The 17,195-nt window shown below is 35.6% G+C and overlaps 1 protein-coding gene across 10 annotated transcripts in view; it reads left to right on the top strand.

Moving 5' to 3' along the window:
• LRRFIP2 (LRR binding FLII interacting protein 2) overlaps positions 1–17,195 on the top strand; it is a 108,669-nt gene that overhangs the window by 51,928 nt on the left and 39,546 nt on the right. Inside the window, exons 8-15 of one of the 10 annotated variants that reach the window (XM_058554969.1) lie at positions 626–667; positions 2,127–2,192; positions 3,815–3,889; positions 5,208–5,255; positions 5,336–5,380; positions 6,243–6,290; positions 6,743–6,799; positions 8,987–9,055. The exons of the other annotated variants lie outside the window; for them this stretch is intronic. Coding sequence (XP_058410952.1) covers positions 626–667; positions 2,127–2,192; positions 3,815–3,889; positions 5,208–5,255; positions 5,336–5,380; positions 6,243–6,290; positions 6,743–6,799; positions 8,987–9,055 — 450 coding nt within the window. The remainder of the gene's footprint in view (positions 1–625; positions 668–2,126; positions 2,193–3,814; positions 3,890–5,207; positions 5,256–5,335; positions 5,381–6,242; positions 6,291–6,742; positions 6,800–8,986; positions 9,056–17,195) is intronic. 10 annotated transcript variants of the gene reach the window in all.

The raw sequence follows: 17,195 nt of genomic DNA, 5'->3' as shown, positions 1-17,195 counted from the left end.
TAATGCCACACTTGTATGTATACTGTGCATTCCACGCTTTGCTCTGACCAACCTTCTAGTTTTGTTCAGCATTTTTCATAGAGAAAGTTCTTGAGAAAGGAAGTTGTTCAGGTGTGTGTCCACGAGCAGATCCAAGGGAACTGCCCCCATTTTGATGCTGCAGTTGTTTTTTGTAAGCTTGAGTCTATTAGTTATGTGCTCTTGCCTCATTGCCTGTCCATGCCTTGATTTGCCATGTTTCAATTGATGGGAAATGATGATAACAGTCACAATAATAAAAAGTAAGAAATCTTTTGACTTCAGAATGTTTAATTCCCGCATTTAAAGGCTGCCTGAGGATGTTTTCTGCTAGAGTGTACTGAGATTGAATCATCTCACCATTACTGGTTATGAATTCTGTATTTGAAAGACATACAGTTTTACATATAATTTAGCAATAACTTACACCAGGAAAGTGTTGGGGGGATAATATTCTTTGATTCAAATGTAATAGCCTTTGTGTTTAATAATTTTGGGCTTTTAAAATAGTGCTGAATTTTTAATAACTTTACAACTGTTACTTTTTTTCCTTTTTATATTTCTGATTTTGCAAATATACCAACTTTCACCTCTTTCTGAAATCCAGTATGATGCTCTCAAGGATAGATCGTCAAGACTTTCATCATTAGTATGTAGTGCATGACTTTGTGTTAAATGTAGAGTTTCACTTTATAAACGCCTAGTGGTGCTAATCATAGGTTATGACTAACTTGCACAGGTTTGTTTTGATGTTTTGGGGAAAACATATGACTAACAAAACAAAAACTATTCTTTTGCAATTTTACTATAATTTAACATTTGAGTAATTTTTTCTTTTAGAATTTCAGAATCAGATAAAAATTATTTACTTCCCTATTCAAGACTAAGATTGGTAGTAATATCTTTTCTTAGAATGATGAGCCACCCAACTGACATATACTCGTTGCCCTGGGAGACATGTTTCTAGCAGTGTCTTGGAACATACTGAACTACTGCAGCACAGACCCAACTGTGTTTCATGTTACGTATTACAAGCTAGCAGGTGTGAAGTTGCTAAACAGAAAACGTTCAGCAGTGACAGATGACACCTGAAACATCAGTTACGTGCACTCATTTTTGCTTGATTTCGTTTGTTTTTATGGTATGTCATTTTAGCCAAGGAAGTTAACTTATAGCATGTTTTTCTTGGGTTCATATTATGTCACTACGTTGCCTCAGTTTCTAGACTATATAGACATCTCTTAAAATGTTCAGGATAATATATAAAAGGAAAGATAATGCATATTCAAAAAAAGAAAAATAAGTTTATAATTATTGGTTCAGGATCTAGCTGTGCGTATGTTTATAGATTTGCCTAAAGCAGCGTCTCGATAGGTAGGACACTTTGAGCTGCACCTCATCATTTCAGGTGAGCAGAATATGCCTAGATTGGATTTCTTGTCTACCAATAGACCTGTTTAGTAGTATTGCTGTCCTTTATCCCTTCGTATATACTATTGGCTCTGTACTTGCAGAAGTTATGTGTTGAGACAGTGCTATCTTCAGAAGACTCGCATGTAAGGTTATTGTCTAATAATACTGCTGCTACACGGGTTGTTACATACCATCTTGGCTCTTTTCCTCCTGGGCAGCACATGCCATGGGACCAGTAACTTGGCTTAAGGATACTGTCTGGGGCAATGCAATGTCATGTTCTTTGTTATCTCAACCTTGTTTTGGTTGATCCAAAGGATTGCTTTTTGGTAAGGAAGACTATAGAAGGAGGTGGACTCTCTTGTCACCCATAACTTTATAAAGAAGACAGAGGGACTCAAATGAGGTGTGGGTGAAGGTCCCCACAAATGTCCTGCTCAAGTTTTCTTTAGCTTGCTAGATGAAACTGAATGGCACAGGCTAGGTGAGGGGAAATGCAGATGTGTAGAGAGGCCATATATCTGAGCTAGTGAAGTGCAGTGAATCATTTACTAACAGATGGGAAGTAGATTGCATGTATACTACTCTGTCTCATATGGACCTATCTGTGTATAATTTTAAGATGAATTTTATTAAATTATTTTTTAAACTTCATTATGTGATCATTAAAGTTAACTTCAAATATTTACTTCCAGAATCATTCTTATAGTCACTCTTACAGAATGAAGAAGAGATCTTCTGGTTCTCATAAAGACCCACTGGTTAGTTCTCTTGTATCTCGTATCACAGTATTTTGTGCTCCTGTAAAATTCACTGATTACTTTTAGGAACCTTAAGAATTATGACTGCTTTGGTGTGCTCCTAAGGCATTATTGCAACTTGATAATATACTGAAACATGATTTATTAGAACCTTATTTAAAAATAATTTTGTTATTTTGTTTTCATTTACAAGATTTAATATCACGTTATATGCTAATATATAGCCCCACAGGCTAGAGTTTGTAAGGTGTCACAAGAAGTTGATTAGCAACATATTTTCGTTCATAAACTGTCCTTTGGAATATACCTCAAGACTAGGTTTAGTGAGATTCTTATCTTTATTTTAGAAATTTGAACTGATTTAGTTGTGGTATTATAGGCAGTACCAAACTCACAAATAGGATTTATTCTGAAAGTTTGTTAGTAGATGAAATTTTGGGAACTTGGAATGAATTTTCTGGTAGAAACAATAAAGTATGTGATGGTAGAGTTTCCATCCTGTCTTGCAGAAAGCTCTTTAGCCTATGATGTAATTAAACTACAGAACTAATAGTTTTCTCCATTCCAGCCCCACCTTGCTAAACAGCATTTCTATAGGGAAAAAAATGTGTCCAGAATGCCCATTTGGGGTGCTAAGAACACCTCTTTCCTGTTGCCGCAGTACTGGCAGAGGAAGTTCAGTCCCAAGCTCCCTGCTAACTCAGGGTACCCATGGGAGGGGCTCTGACCATTGGTGGGTGGAAAGAGGGTCAGGAGGCTTCGGCTGGTAGAAGGGAGGAGGGAGGAGAGAATGTAGTGGAGAGGACATTAGTGAGAGGCCCTGGAGGGTGGAGTATTGGGAGTTCTGGGGAGAGGTGAGTCATGGCAGCTCATTGAGGGTGTGATGCAGAAAGGCAGGGCCAGGTGGGGCAGGGATAGGGTGGGAGTAGGGGTGTCCCCGATTGCAGTGTCAACAGTGGAGGAAGAGTCTTTCAGTCAGGGATTGCCTAAATTTGCTTAACCTTGAGTAAAGGTGGCTGGAGAAGTTAGGGAATTTTATAGATGATTTTCTCCCCCTCAAGTAACCGCAATATATAAAATTATTGTTTGTTTTGTGTAGTGTGTTGAAAATGAACCTGCCATAGATGTTTTGGACTAAACTATGTTTAGTGCGTGCTCGCTCTCTCTCTTTGGTAATTTAATTTGATCAGTTTATTTTGACAAATAATGGGAGTAGGAGAAGTTTGGGGAAAAATTACTGTTTAATAATTTCTGTGGCATTGCGAAGTGGATTATAACAGTGGTAATTATTCACTTGTCATGGATTTTTCATGGACATTCTTAAGTATGACATGAGAATAAATCACTTATTATTTCCATTCCGTTTTGACTGAGGGTTTATACTCTTGTTTTTAAAGTAAAAAAATTAGTAATGACTTGGTTTGAAAACAGTTAACCTTTAATATTTGTCTTTTTTGAGAGACTTGAAATAATTACTTTGACTTTTACTTAATATGATTCAATGCTTTAAGCTCATTGTTTTGGAGGAGAAGGGGTTTGGCAATATCAGATTTTGCGTTTGTGTGTTGTTAGGTTAACAACATTTAACCTAAGAAAAATGTGTTTAATTTTGCTTTTTGCAGAGTGGCCTCTACTTTGACCAGAGAAACTATAGCAGTCTTAGACACAGCAAACCCACCTCTGCCTACTACACTCGGGTTTGTCTGAAGTTTTCTGGCTTCATGTGTTTTATCCAGCTTGAAGACATTTCTAATCCCCTGTTTTGCATTTTGACTAGTTAGAACTAATCTGTGAATGGCTGTGTATATACTAGTTTGTGGTAATTGAATTCATATAGTCTGTTCAAGGGTATCTTTAAACAGTGGCAACTATTGAATCACCATGTTTGTAAATGAGTACCATGTTTTTTGTTTTTTTTTAATGAAAAATATTTAACATACAAAAAAGTTCAAAGAATTGAATAATAACCACCCACATACCTATCACTTAGATTCTACAATTAACATTTTACTGTATTTCCTTTATCGTGTAATTATCTGTCTATTTGTCCCTCTATCCATCCATCAATCTATCTGTTTTGTGTGTGTGGGGGAGGATGCATTTCAGAATAAGTTACAGGCATCAGTACACATCACAGTGGATGCCCTTTTAGTATAAGCTTGCATGTGAAAATTTAAACTATAAATGGGATGAGAAGAACGTAATTATTTGTTTAGTGTTAGAATCTCGTTTTTGCAAGGCATTTGGCACATCATACATTTAAAACACAATAAATATATGGCACACAGTACATTTAAAATAATTCAATTGTCAAAACGTGCACACACAACTTAGATACCCTTATTTTCTGTGTCTGATTGAGCTTGGTGAAAAAGAACTGAAAATTGTGTCTTCAAATGACATCAGGAAAAGAAAGGTTTAATTTGTTTTTTAAAAATGCTGTGCCTTGTTAGTGCATAGATTCATTGTGACTAGTACAATTTATCTGACTAAAATAAGGTACTTTGTCCATGACTTGTCTTGAAATACAGGTTTTCTAATCTATTTGGAGAGTGTTTATAGCTGTAACTCAGAGCTCATTTACCTGGTTCCCCAATAATCAGGCTAAGCCCATTAGGAGTCTGTCGTGAGACCACTGAAAATATCACAGGAGCTGCTGGTGACTGGGATGTGGCCACTATTTGCTACACTCCCTGAGCTGTGGCCCTCTTTGCCTGAGTGTTTTCTTAGGTTGCCATCCCATCTCCTAACGTTAGTGTTCAAAGAGCACTAGGACTTAAACAGATATTTAGAAAACTCTTCCAAGTGTTTTTCTTTTTTATCCCTTAAAATTGGTATTCAAAAAGATATCTAAAGATCAAGTTTTTCTCACTTTATGTGTTACTGAACTACATTAACCACTCAGGAATTGCTAGTGAATAATAGAGTATAAAGTAACCATGTCTTCTGCTCTTATTATGGTGAGATCAATTCTTTTCTTTTTTTCTTAATTCTTTCATTTTTGTTTCTTAGCAGTCTTCTTCCCTGTACAGTGACCCTCTGGCGACATCTAAGAGTAACAGGGTTAGTACTTTGTGAGGAGTGTGTTGCTTCAGAGCTACCAGTTGCTTGTCTTAGGGTTAAATCATGTGCTTTTTTCATAGGCCTCCCTTATTGCAAATTCTGGTCTGCTGAGAAGTGCCAGTCTGGTTTGTATTTTCCTTTTCCAGTGTGTGTACTTGTGGTGGGGCCACTGTCGTGGTGCTGACTCTGGCTTGACAACTTGCCTCCAAAATAGTCAAGGACACATGGCTTTAATGCTGTGTGTACTGCAGAATGTGCTACCTGTGCTTAAAATACAAAAATTTAGGATAGTAAAAATAAGCATATTATCTTTACAGTAGTAGATACTACTGGCTATTGGTAGGCCCTTCCTTAGAATTGGTTTCCTATAAAGAAGGTAGATTTGCATGGGTCCCACTATGCTTGCATACTTTTGTGAGATGGCTGCCCGTGCATGGGATGTCGTAGTTTTCTTTGAGACAGCTGTGGCCTTGGCCACGTCAATACTAGGCTCTAATAAAGCAAGCCCACTAGAAATCAAAAACAATAGCTCTGTTTAATGTGCGAGTTGTGAGTTGGTTGCTTTCAAGTTGTTGTGTTGTGGCCTGTTCTAGTGGACTGGGAACCTGAGGCTTTGTAATTTAATTTTATTGTGACAGTGAGCAAAATGCTTTCTGTACCTCACTTTTCTTTTCTGCTCTATTTCCTCTTTTGAGAGAATAACTTCATAAATATTAGTTCTCCTAGTTTTATAGCATGATGATGAAAGGAGATGCTATAACCAATAGTGCTTTTTAAATGAAGTGTGAGCTTGCAGTTGTAATATGACGATGTAGCAATTTATGCATATAAATGAGTGTTATCATCTTCAGAGTCTTCACTTTGAGAGGCTGTACACTTACACCATTCTTCAAAACTTTTTGGGAACTGAGTACTGCAGAGAAGTTATGACATTTTCAAAATAACTTTGATGCTGAATAGATAAATGGTATTTCCTTTGTTCTTTAGGTATCGTTGTATGATGGTGGATTATATAACCCTTATGGTTCTCGAACTGTAAGTCTAACCAGAGGGAGGTGGTGAGGAGGGTAATGTTTAGGTGGGCACAGTTTACTTAAAAAGAAAAGGTCATTTAATCTGACCTGTAATTACTCTACAATCAGCTGGCCAATTGTGGCTCTCACTCAAGCTGTGAGAAAGTGCCTGCTGGAAATCATGGCTTAAAGTATCAAGGGAGTATAAATAAGAAACCTCTTTTCTTGCTCATTAGTTCCTCAGGAAGAGGATGAGAGTAGTGCTTCTCAGGGCATACCCTTTCTCTCCTCTCCCTCCTGCCGTGGGCTGGTGGGTCTTGAGGGTGGGAGTGAGGTAGAGTTCCGGACCAGTGAGTAACAGGTACCTTCATCCTGGGAGCCAGGGGTGAGTTAGGTCTGGGGTCAGTAATGTATTCCCAGCAGGAAAAGGAGCTGATCATTATTGTAAAACCTTTCTTCTTGGAAACTGTATAGCCATCTGAATACAGTTATTACTCATCAAGAACAAATTCAGCCCGAAGCAGTCCTGTGGTGAGCAGTCTAGTCTCTTTGCATGCTTTATAGAAACTTTTGGTTGTTCCATTAATCTGTACTCACAGTTTAGAATGTTGAGGATGTGGTGTGTTTCACTCTCTTGTGCATGGATTGTCGTTTTCCTTCAGTACACAAACTCAAGTACTAATTTGTCCTAATTGGTGGTTTCTCTATGAATGTGACTTAGCATATAATTTCTTAAATGAGTCTTAAATTATAATAGCAGTGCCATTAGAATTTTTGAAAAATGTATATTTTATTGTCATTTGTGTGGAACTGCTTGTCTTGTCATCAGTGATAATTCAGTGTATGAGTTGGCTACCTTGTGTTTCTCTTTTCCATCTCTGCTTCCTACATTGAGCCATTTCACTTGCTTGCCAGTGCTTCAATCAGTGGAATGGAAGGAGAAGAAATAAAACAGATCAACTTTAAAAAATTGTTACATGAAAGACAAAACTGGGACAATTCTAATCACCTAATCTTTCTGAATATTATATTTTTAAATTTATAATAGTACTATTAGCTTAAGGAAAGTCCAAAGTAAAAGTCCCCTGACCCTCTCTCCTATTTCTATTCCCCAAATGCAACCTCTGTACTTGTATATCCTTTCAGAGATATTTTTTACATATATGTGTCCTTTATTTGAACAGTGTATATATGGACTCATATACATACTGCTCCTCAACTTTTTTTTTTAACGTACCTTTCTGTATCAGTACATAAAGATTTATTTAATTCTTTTTTTGACATTTAGAAGATTTTTAAAAAGTAAACCATGTCACTTACTTTTTCCCACTGAATGCCTCTTGGAGATAGTTTATATCAGCATATTCTTTTTAATGGCAATATATTATTGCATTAGTGCATAGGCTATGCATTTTAAAAATCACCCCTCTATTGATAGACATTTAGATTATCAGATTTTTGCTGCCACAGACACTTGTACAATGAACAGTCTTATACAAGTATATTTTTGTGTACTTATATGAGTAGATCTACAAGGTAAATCATAAAATGATGGGGGTCAAAGAGTACATGCCTTTAAATTATGATGTTTATCACCATATTCCCCACCAAAAAGACTATACTAATTTACATTTCCAATAGCAAATGATGACTTTAGGAACTACCTTGTTATTCTTGTCAGTGTCAGAATTGGAGAAATTATTAAAGAGTTTCTTAATGGTCAACACAGGTTACTTTTTGGAGTGGACTAGGTGAGCTATATGAGCTTTCTTTTACATATATATTTGGCTTAATTTTCCTGCCATTTCCCAGTGGCACTTCTCAGGAATTTCACTCCTATAGTTAACAAAAATTTACATAGAAATGTTTAAGGAGATATATGCTTTTCACATAAGGAGGAAGTTGACTTTTAATCCACCTGGTAATAAAATTCCTCTTGGCAGTTCTTGGGCCTTGTAGCATTTTAATGTTTCGGGTGTGATGGCCCCTTGCAAACGAAGTGCTGTCATGTATTTTCAATCAAGTGTAGAACCTTGTCCTTGTGTGCTGGCTAGGTGCTATTTCATTTGCAAGTTGGGTTCAGAGTTATTATCTTAGTGATGCAGAATGGTTCCTTAGTGATGTCAGAATGGAGATAACCTACACATACTGAAGATGAGTCTTCACCTGCTGGTGAAACAGGAAGAAAACTGTAGAGTGATGTTAGAAGTATCTCCACTAATTGCATAGGAATGAATAAAGGAAAACAAGAATCATCATTTCAGTGTTCTTGCTGGTAGGAAATTCTGTCTTTGACTTATATTATTTCACTTTAAAATATTCTTTTATATTCTCTGCCAAACTAAAACTTTAAGTATATTTATTGATGCCTGATAGGATCCCAAGGGAGCTAAAGGTTTAAAAAGCATGAAATCCCTAGCTAGTTTTGGCTAATTTACCATGATGACCCTCCTCCCCTTTTCTTTAATTTAACTTAAATAAAAGATAAAGTACTATTTTATTCTTTGTGCTTTTTGTAAATATCTTTTCATTTTTAATGATAGTTCATTATACCTTAAAACAACTTTTCTGTTTAATGGTGCACAATAGATGGTGCCAATTATAATGCTCATATAGAGTGTTTGCATGCTTCCCAAAACCTTGCGTAATATGCTTACAGCCAGGTAAGACCTGTAGTGAAATTGCATCTTTTTCATTATTTGTTTTTAATATCTATAGTTTACCGACGATGACTGTGCAAGCATTGCGTCCTCTGGTCGTGCCAGTCGTGGGCGAAGGGAGAGTGTGGTGAGCGTGGTTTGCATGCAAACACATACAATGAGTTTTAAAATTGCAACAATGTGTGATCACATGAAATCTATTGGAAAGTGAAATTTGCATTTGACAAAATGAGCATTTTCCTCAAATTTAGTTTATGTGAATAATATGCCTTCAAAAATGTGTTCCTGAGAATACGTATTCTCTGTGGGCTATATAAGCTTTCATTAATAACTTGCTTCTTCACACCTCTTATGTGCTAGTCTTTGTGTATTTAAAAGATGTTCACTTTTTATTCTTTATTGCTGTTTTATGCACATGCATTTAAGTGCACGGTTCACCAAAAACAAAAGTTTCTCAAGCAAAATTAATGCTTCCACATTGTATAAGACTCGTAACTGTGGATTACAAATCATGTTGCCATCAAGTTTGCTTTCTTTGGTGTATATTTAAGTTTAACCATTGTTTATACATATTTTAAGACCTGTGAACTTTTTAAGAGTTGCTCCTGGCAAAATTTAAAAATTCTGATCTTAGAATTCAACTAGAGTGATAATTGTAGAGGCAACAAATAGCTATATTAGAATACAAATTATATAATTTCAGGTTATTCTTTTGGTAAAGCTGGAAATTTTACAGAGAGCTGATGACATTTTTGCTATGTTTAAGAATTAATTTGAAAATTACATTGGTGAGGATGGTGTTTCAGCTTACAGCTAGAATAAAGACCCCAGTAACTAACAGGCTATAATTCCTTTAAGAAAAATAGAAGGCCATTTACTACTAGTCATGTTTTGTGAAAGATGTAAACCCGAAATTTTCATAGAGAAGGGGAACACCAAGTGTTTGTGAGATTTGTTGCCAAAAATTCAGTGATCTAATTAAGGCAGTTGTGGTCCATTGGCAAACCAATTAATGCTGATAGTCACAGCTGAAGGAAAAGGAACAGGCCATGACGCCTGAAAGCACCTTGGAAAGCCATGGAGTGGAAAGGGCAGGGACTTTAAAATAATAATACCTGGGCTTGTTCCGCTTCTACAACGTATTAGTGTTAATCACAGTTTCTTTTATTTGTACAATGCAGATGTTAATTACTATCTTTGTAGGTAGGCATAATGGTAGGCATAATATGTGGATTAAATGAGTTACTGTATAGAAAATAACTATCAAAATTCTGAGACAGTAAGTGCCAATAAAATACTACATATATGTAAATCTAGGTTGTATTACTATTACGGTGAATAAAAATACTATTACTTAATTGTATTAGCCCTTAGCAAAACTTCATATTTATAAGCCTTCTTTGTCTCTGTGGATGGGCTTCCAAATTCCCTTCCTGGAAAGGAAGAGTTTTTAAGCAAGGTAGTCAGACAAAGCTGAGGTAAGGAATGGCTGATGAGTGAGGTAAAAAATATTCATGTATTTATTAATTCAGCAAGTGTTTATGGAGTACCTATTATATGCAAGGCACTGTGTTAAGTGCTGGGAATAATGTGGTGAGCTAAACACACCAGATTTTTGACTTCATGGATCTTATATCCTAGTGAAAGAAATAGAAAATAAACTAGTAAAGGAACAAAAAGAAAGTAACCCTAGGGACTGTGAAGAGAAAAAGCAGGAACATTGTGTGTGTGTGTATGTGTCGCTTTGGATGGGGTGGTCAGAGAAAGCTTCTCAGAGGGAAGTGACCTTTGAGCTGAGACTTGAAATGTGAGGAGCTAGCTGCTTGAAGAGCCTGTCAAAGAGCTTTCTAGGCCAGTTCCAAAGTCTAAGGTGGGAAAAGACTGTGTGTGTTTGGGAAACCAGAAGGAGGCTAGTGTAGTTCTTTCATTCTTTTCTTCTACATGGTTCCTGGTTTTAGGAATATGAAAAAGAGGGAACTGTGGAAATTGGAGAAAAGGTGCAGTAAATACCCTGCAAATAATTCTGCATTCAGGGCCGGCCCCGTGGCTTAGCGGTTAAGTGCGCGCGCTCCGCTGCTGGCGTCCCGGGTTCGGATGCCGAGCGCGCACCCATGCACCGCTTCTCCGGCCATGCTGAGGCCGCGTCCCACATACAGCAACTAGAAGGATGTGCAGCTGTGACGTACAACTACCTACTGGGGCTTTGGGGGGAAAAAATAATAATTCTGCATTCAGCATATATGCGTTTAACAGAGTTGATAGCTATAATGAATTATAAGCTTTGTGAAATATAGTAGAGGCTTTAGGTAGATATTATCCTAGAAACCCTCCTGTTGAGGGTGATGCATGTCTTAAACATGGGAGACTTTGCTAGCCCTCAGGTGGTAAGTGATCTCTGTAGCATAGAACTGGAGTTAAGGTGAATAAAAGCTTATTTTAGGGAGCTGTGATTTCATTTAGGAAACTGCATTTTTCACTTTTTTGAGTAGGTTAACTACAGCAGTTTCCTCATTTCATTTCATGATAGTTTCTCTCTCTCTCTCTCTCGCTCTCTCTCTCGCTCTCTCTCTCGCTCTCACACACGCACACAATTTGCCGGCTATATGCTGATGTTCTTATCTTTTTCTTCTCTCTTTTCTTAACTTTTAAAGCATCTTGTTTTTTCTGATTGAAAGGTTTCTGCTGCCGATTATTTTAGTCGTTCCAATCGTAGGGGGAGCATTGTCTCTGAGGTGGATGACGTCAGTATCCCCGATTTGACCAGTGTGAGTGTATTGCATGGGGTGGTTGTGTTGTCTCAGGCTTGTGACTAATGGCTATTTTAAAATTAGTAACTTAACTTACTGCCTAGGAAATATTTATTTGAACACACTAGCATAAAATACAGTTGTTTGTTTTGTTTTGGAATGTATATATTGATATTTTCTGATTTTTTAAAAACTTTTTTTCTGTGGAAATTTTCCCCCATGGAACCCATTGGCAGCTCCAACAATTATCAATATTTTGCCAGTTTTGTTTCATCTGTTTCTTCCCCTTTCCCCTCTTTTTTCCCCCTGAATTATTTTAAAGCAAATCCCACACATCATGTCATTTGCCAATAGATAGTTCAGTATGCATCTCTAATTGAGATTTTTTTCATATTTACTATATCATTATCATACCTAATGAAATAAAAAATAATTCTGCAAAATCATCTAATACCTGTCCTATATTTAGATATTCGTGATTGGTCTTAAAAATTTTCTTCCCTTTTTGTTTTCACAAATCTGTAAAGTTCTAGGTGGACTTTGAAGGTTGAACAATAATATGCTAAAATAAAATATACTACTTAGTAAAGTAGAACTAGTTTATAGTAACTGGGAAGAATCTGAATAGATTTTAAACATTTGGATTATGACATTGTTTTGAAGAAGTGCTTATCCATTGCTTTCATCTTCATTGGGAGCTGAATTTAGGAAAGATTATCCAGTAGAAATGCCTTGAGGCATTTGTCTTAATGAAGGAACCCCATCCAGTGGATATACCTGCGTGGTTTATCTAACAGCCTGATTTTCTCTCTGACACCTCCTCTCTGATGCTGGCATAAGTGTTGTCTTGCTCTTGCACCAACGTGCTACTGATTATCAAGCCCTTTGAAGTGGATGAGAGGCAGTGTTTCTTAACAAAAAAGTTAGACAGTTTTTTAAATGAAGAGATAATTATTTATATTTAGCACTTCACTGATTGTATTTACATAGCTATTTCTGAACAACTTTAATCCTAAAAGATAATTTTAAGTGTGGTCTTTAAGTATTCCAAATTGTTGGCTCTCAAACCTGGCCGTGTAACAGTCCCATCTTTCCCTGGGTCAGTTCAAGAAATCTCTCTGCATAAAGACTGGCTTTCAAGTCTTCCCCCGAAATAGTGCCCATTTTATTATTTTGCTTAGTAACCTGTTTTTTCATAGATAAAAACAATTAAATTTAATTTATTGTGTACACCTTTTCTCTTAAAAACTTTGAATTCTATTAGCCTCTAATCTGTGATATCTGAATTAGTGTTGTGTCCTCCTTACATTTATTTCTTGGCAATTTATTTTAGTAACTACACAGAAGTGAAAGGGTTGACAATTTTTAAAACACTTTTCCCTGCCTCTGCTAATTAAATATAACTCTTTTTTCCCTCAGGTAGTTATTTTGATTTATTTACGTATTTTTAAATAAAAATTGTACCTATGTAAGGTGTATAACATGATGATTCGATACAAACACACACACACACGCAGCCCTTATGTGTTCAGATCATCATACTCTACACCTTATTACATAGCAAGAGATTCTCTAGATCAGTGGTTGGCAAATCTGGCCAGCCCCTTGTTATTTTATAGCCTGTGAGCCAATAATTTTTATATTTTTAAATGGTTATCTAAGTACCTGCATAATATCCTTAATTTAGCCTCTTGGCAAAGCCTAAAATATTTGCTCGTTCCCTCTCTAGAGCAAAAATTATTCTCTAATATTATTTCTTTTAAAGGATGTATTATAATTCAGCTTACTGTAGACAAATAAAAAGTGGACTTGATGTTGGTAAGATCTGTCTCCCCCCACACACACTTTTTAAAAAGATAAGCTGTAAATCTTCATTTTTATCTGAAATATCCTGATTTTAAAATGCTGACAATGAATTCATAAGTTTAAAAGACACTTTCTGGCTTCCCCATTGTGAATCAAATATATACATATAGTCTGCTAGCTTATAACTTCTGGGTTAGGAGGTGCTGAAAACGGGTGCTAGGCTCTGATGGGGCACACTCATTATCCAGTATTTATGGTGGTTGCCCTAGCCTCTTGTCGTCTTGTCTCCTGCATTGCTTTCTTTCTGTTCCATAGGTCAGGCTAGAGTAAAGGAAAAGAGTGTAAATGTGCTAAATTCAGTTGTACCGATTGTTAATAATTAGATGATTTCTGACTGAAATCCTCAGACAGTTTTGCTTTAGGAGATTATTAAAATTTATTGTTGTCTTCCCTTCCATGGTTGGGGAATCAGATCTTCTGTTTTTTGGCTTTTTTCCAAACATAATTTTTGAATAACGTTATCGTCATATATAAATTAGAAGTTAACAAAGGATTAGAATCAATGACTTAAGCACACTACACTATAAGTCCTTTATTAGTAATGACTATAATTTTATAGCTTTAAAAATAAATAGAACTTTTTTCAAATGCCTTAATAAAATACCTTTATCTTCTGATCCCACATTATATTAGAGTTACTGATACTATTGACAAAATAGTTGCTGCATGCTGAAAGGTGCTACACATCAGGTATGCATAGCTCAATTATATCAAATCTCCAGTATCCTTTTAAGAAAAAAATATAATTTGGAACAAAATACAAGTTTTTTTTCTAAAGAACTCTTTCAAATGACGATATCAAAATGTATTCACAACTGAAATGCTCTGTTTCCATTCAAAAAGAGTCACATGTATTTTCCTATTTAGTAAGATAAAATTATCTGTCAAACTAAGTAGTCATATGCTGAAATGAAGTTCAAAGGGCCGCTTACTTAGAGAATAATAAATCTTTCTTTTAAGGAGAGACAGAGTTTCAAAGATTTGACAGGATTTGTATTCTAAGAAATATTGCTCATGTAGTAATTTCAACAAATAATTAAGGAGTTTAGATTTAAAGAGAAAAAATCTATAATGTCAAGAGTAAAGCATTTTCAGATGTCCCGGACATAAATAAGGCAAAGGTATTTATCACTGAAATATGGGAAAGATTATAGTATTTAAGACTTTGTTTGCTAGTGATAATTTGAAATTCTTTAAGAAAATGTTACTTTTGAACTTTTAGCATTCAAATGGGAATATAAAGTTTGCCATTATGTGCTCTTCTTTGCACATTAATAATAAAAGGAAATATTACAAACTTTTAGCTAACTTTCAATTTCCAACTGTCAAGGAAACTCTTTTCTTGATTGGAAAATTACCTATTTATTTATTTAAGAGTACAATGGCATAATATTTACTTGAAATTTTTTGAAAATAGTAGGCTATAGTCAGCATTAATGAGCAAGGCCTTACTAGGAAAAAAGAAAAGGTTTTGCTTACCATTTTTTTGTTTTGTTTTGTTTTGTTTTAAATTTTAATCTACATTTTTATTAGCCACCTTTTTTTTAAAGCAATTTGCTGATTTGTTTGTAGTATCTTTTCTATTCAGTTTAATTTGCTTGCTTTACAGAATTGTGACCATATAGTACATACAGCCTTTGTTTTCTGATTTTTCACTTACTAATCTTATAAACATTTTTTGTATTAGTGCATATTCATTTTTTTCCATGTTATTCATACACAATAATTGTTTTATCAGCTATAGTCACTATGTTTTACATTAGATCCTCAGACTTTAGTCATCTTATAGCTGAAAGTTTGTACCCTTTTACCAATCTTTCCCTGTTTTATACTTTAATGTATTAAACATGATTACATTTTATTCCACTTAGAAGCCTTTTCAGGATCTGGCAGACTCTTTGGGACATGCTTATGAACATTAACTTGTCATTGTACTGCAGCTGTGTAGACCTCCTGGCGGTTAGAGCACTGGGGCTTTTAGAATACCAGGTTTCAATTAGTTTTTTGTCTAAATGGAAGACAGCACATAATATAGCACAGGTCTGAGAAGTGAGAATTGAAGAGTCTCTGGCCAAATCACTGCAGCCAAAATAACTGGACTGCGGCATGGCTGCTCTAGGCGTTTTTTGCTGCCTTAACAATCCCTGAGGTTTGGCGCATGATCAGTTGGGGTTGCGACAATTGGGATCTGTCAGAACATAGTGAAAGCAGTACAGTCAACATTGCAATGGACTAGTTCAGCGATGCAGCCTCTGAAATGTAAGATTATTCCAAATTGAGTATTAAAAAATGGCTGGGTTTGGGAATCATTTTTATGAGGGGCGGATATGAGACAGGATTTCAAATAGACCTAGAAGAATGTTTCTGTATGCCACTTGGTTTTTTCTTTAACTCGTTAGTAGAAGAGAGTTGGAATATACTCTGAGGAAAATAAGGCAGTTTATTCAGATACAGTATTTCATTTTGCTCTGAAGAATAACACGTTAAATATTAGGCAATGTATTTTACTAGTATAGTTGTGATGGAAGATTATTCCTTTTTATGGCAATAATTGCCAGTATTAAAAACTGTCATTGCTTGTTTGTTTTAAAACATTTCATATGTGGTTTAAAAAAATCAAAGTGAACTAAAATCAATTCCTTTTTAAGAGTATTACAGCAAGAAGTAGCAAAAAGAGTTCAAAGTCTAAGATAGTATTTACATTACTGATAAAGTACTTAAAAAGTGTTTTCTGAGAGAGAAAATGAACGTGATAAATGTGGGTAATGAAAAAGAACAGAAAAACTTTCAAATATGAGGAAGTTAGAGTGAATTGATCTGAATAGAGCCAGACATAATGATATTTTGTGTTATAATAATTAACTGAGGAAGGTTTTCAAATCTCTTCTCTAGATTCATCTGGAAGAGTTGGTCTGGGAGTTGGAGTCAGGGTATATTTTCAGTTAGTTAAATCTCTGTGTGACTTTTTTCCCCCTAGTGGTAATTGGGACAGTATATACAGGGAAATATTATGAACACTGGGGTTAAAATTCACAAAACTGAGATCTGGATCCAGCTCTGACATTTAGTAGTTGTTCAACCTTCAGCAAAATCTTTCACCTCTGAATTTCTCTTTTCTCAGCTATAAAGTCAGGGTTTTGGACTAAATCTTTAAGGTACGCACCTTCTTGAAACACTATCTAACTAACACAGCCTTAAGGCTTATCAGCAGAAGATAGGATAACTCAATTATGGTATGTCCAGATAATAGGATACTGTGCAGCTGTTAAAATAAATGAGGTAAGTCTGTAAGTACAGATGAGGTATGATTCATTTATTCACTCATCTAACAATTTTTGAGTCCTTCTATATGCCAGGTGCTATTCTTGGTGTTAGGAATACAGAAAAAATACAGACACAGAGCTTACATTAAAGAGAGATCAGACAATGAATAATTAATAAATATCATGGGGTCAGGGAGTGATAAATGCTATGAAGAAAAAAGAAGTACTTTTTCTAATCTCCAAAACTTGGTAAGGGGAAAAAGAAGATATAGAATGTATTTGGGACACTATTGTTAGAGTTTTTTAAAGACTTGGGAGTTGATTGCCCTTGGAGTGAGAATTGGAGGTCAAGGTATATGGGATGGTAGGGAGAGAGTCTTACTTCATATAC

This window comes from Diceros bicornis, chromosome 2 (assembly GCF_020826845.1).
Source record: "Diceros bicornis minor isolate mBicDic1 chromosome 2, mDicBic1.mat.cur, whole genome shotgun sequence".
Taxonomy (NCBI): Eukaryota; Metazoa; Chordata; class Mammalia; order Perissodactyla; family Rhinocerotidae; genus Diceros; species Diceros bicornis.
The sequence above is the reverse complement of the archived record's forward strand: the minus strand, read 5'-3'. Positions and strand labels throughout refer to the sequence as shown.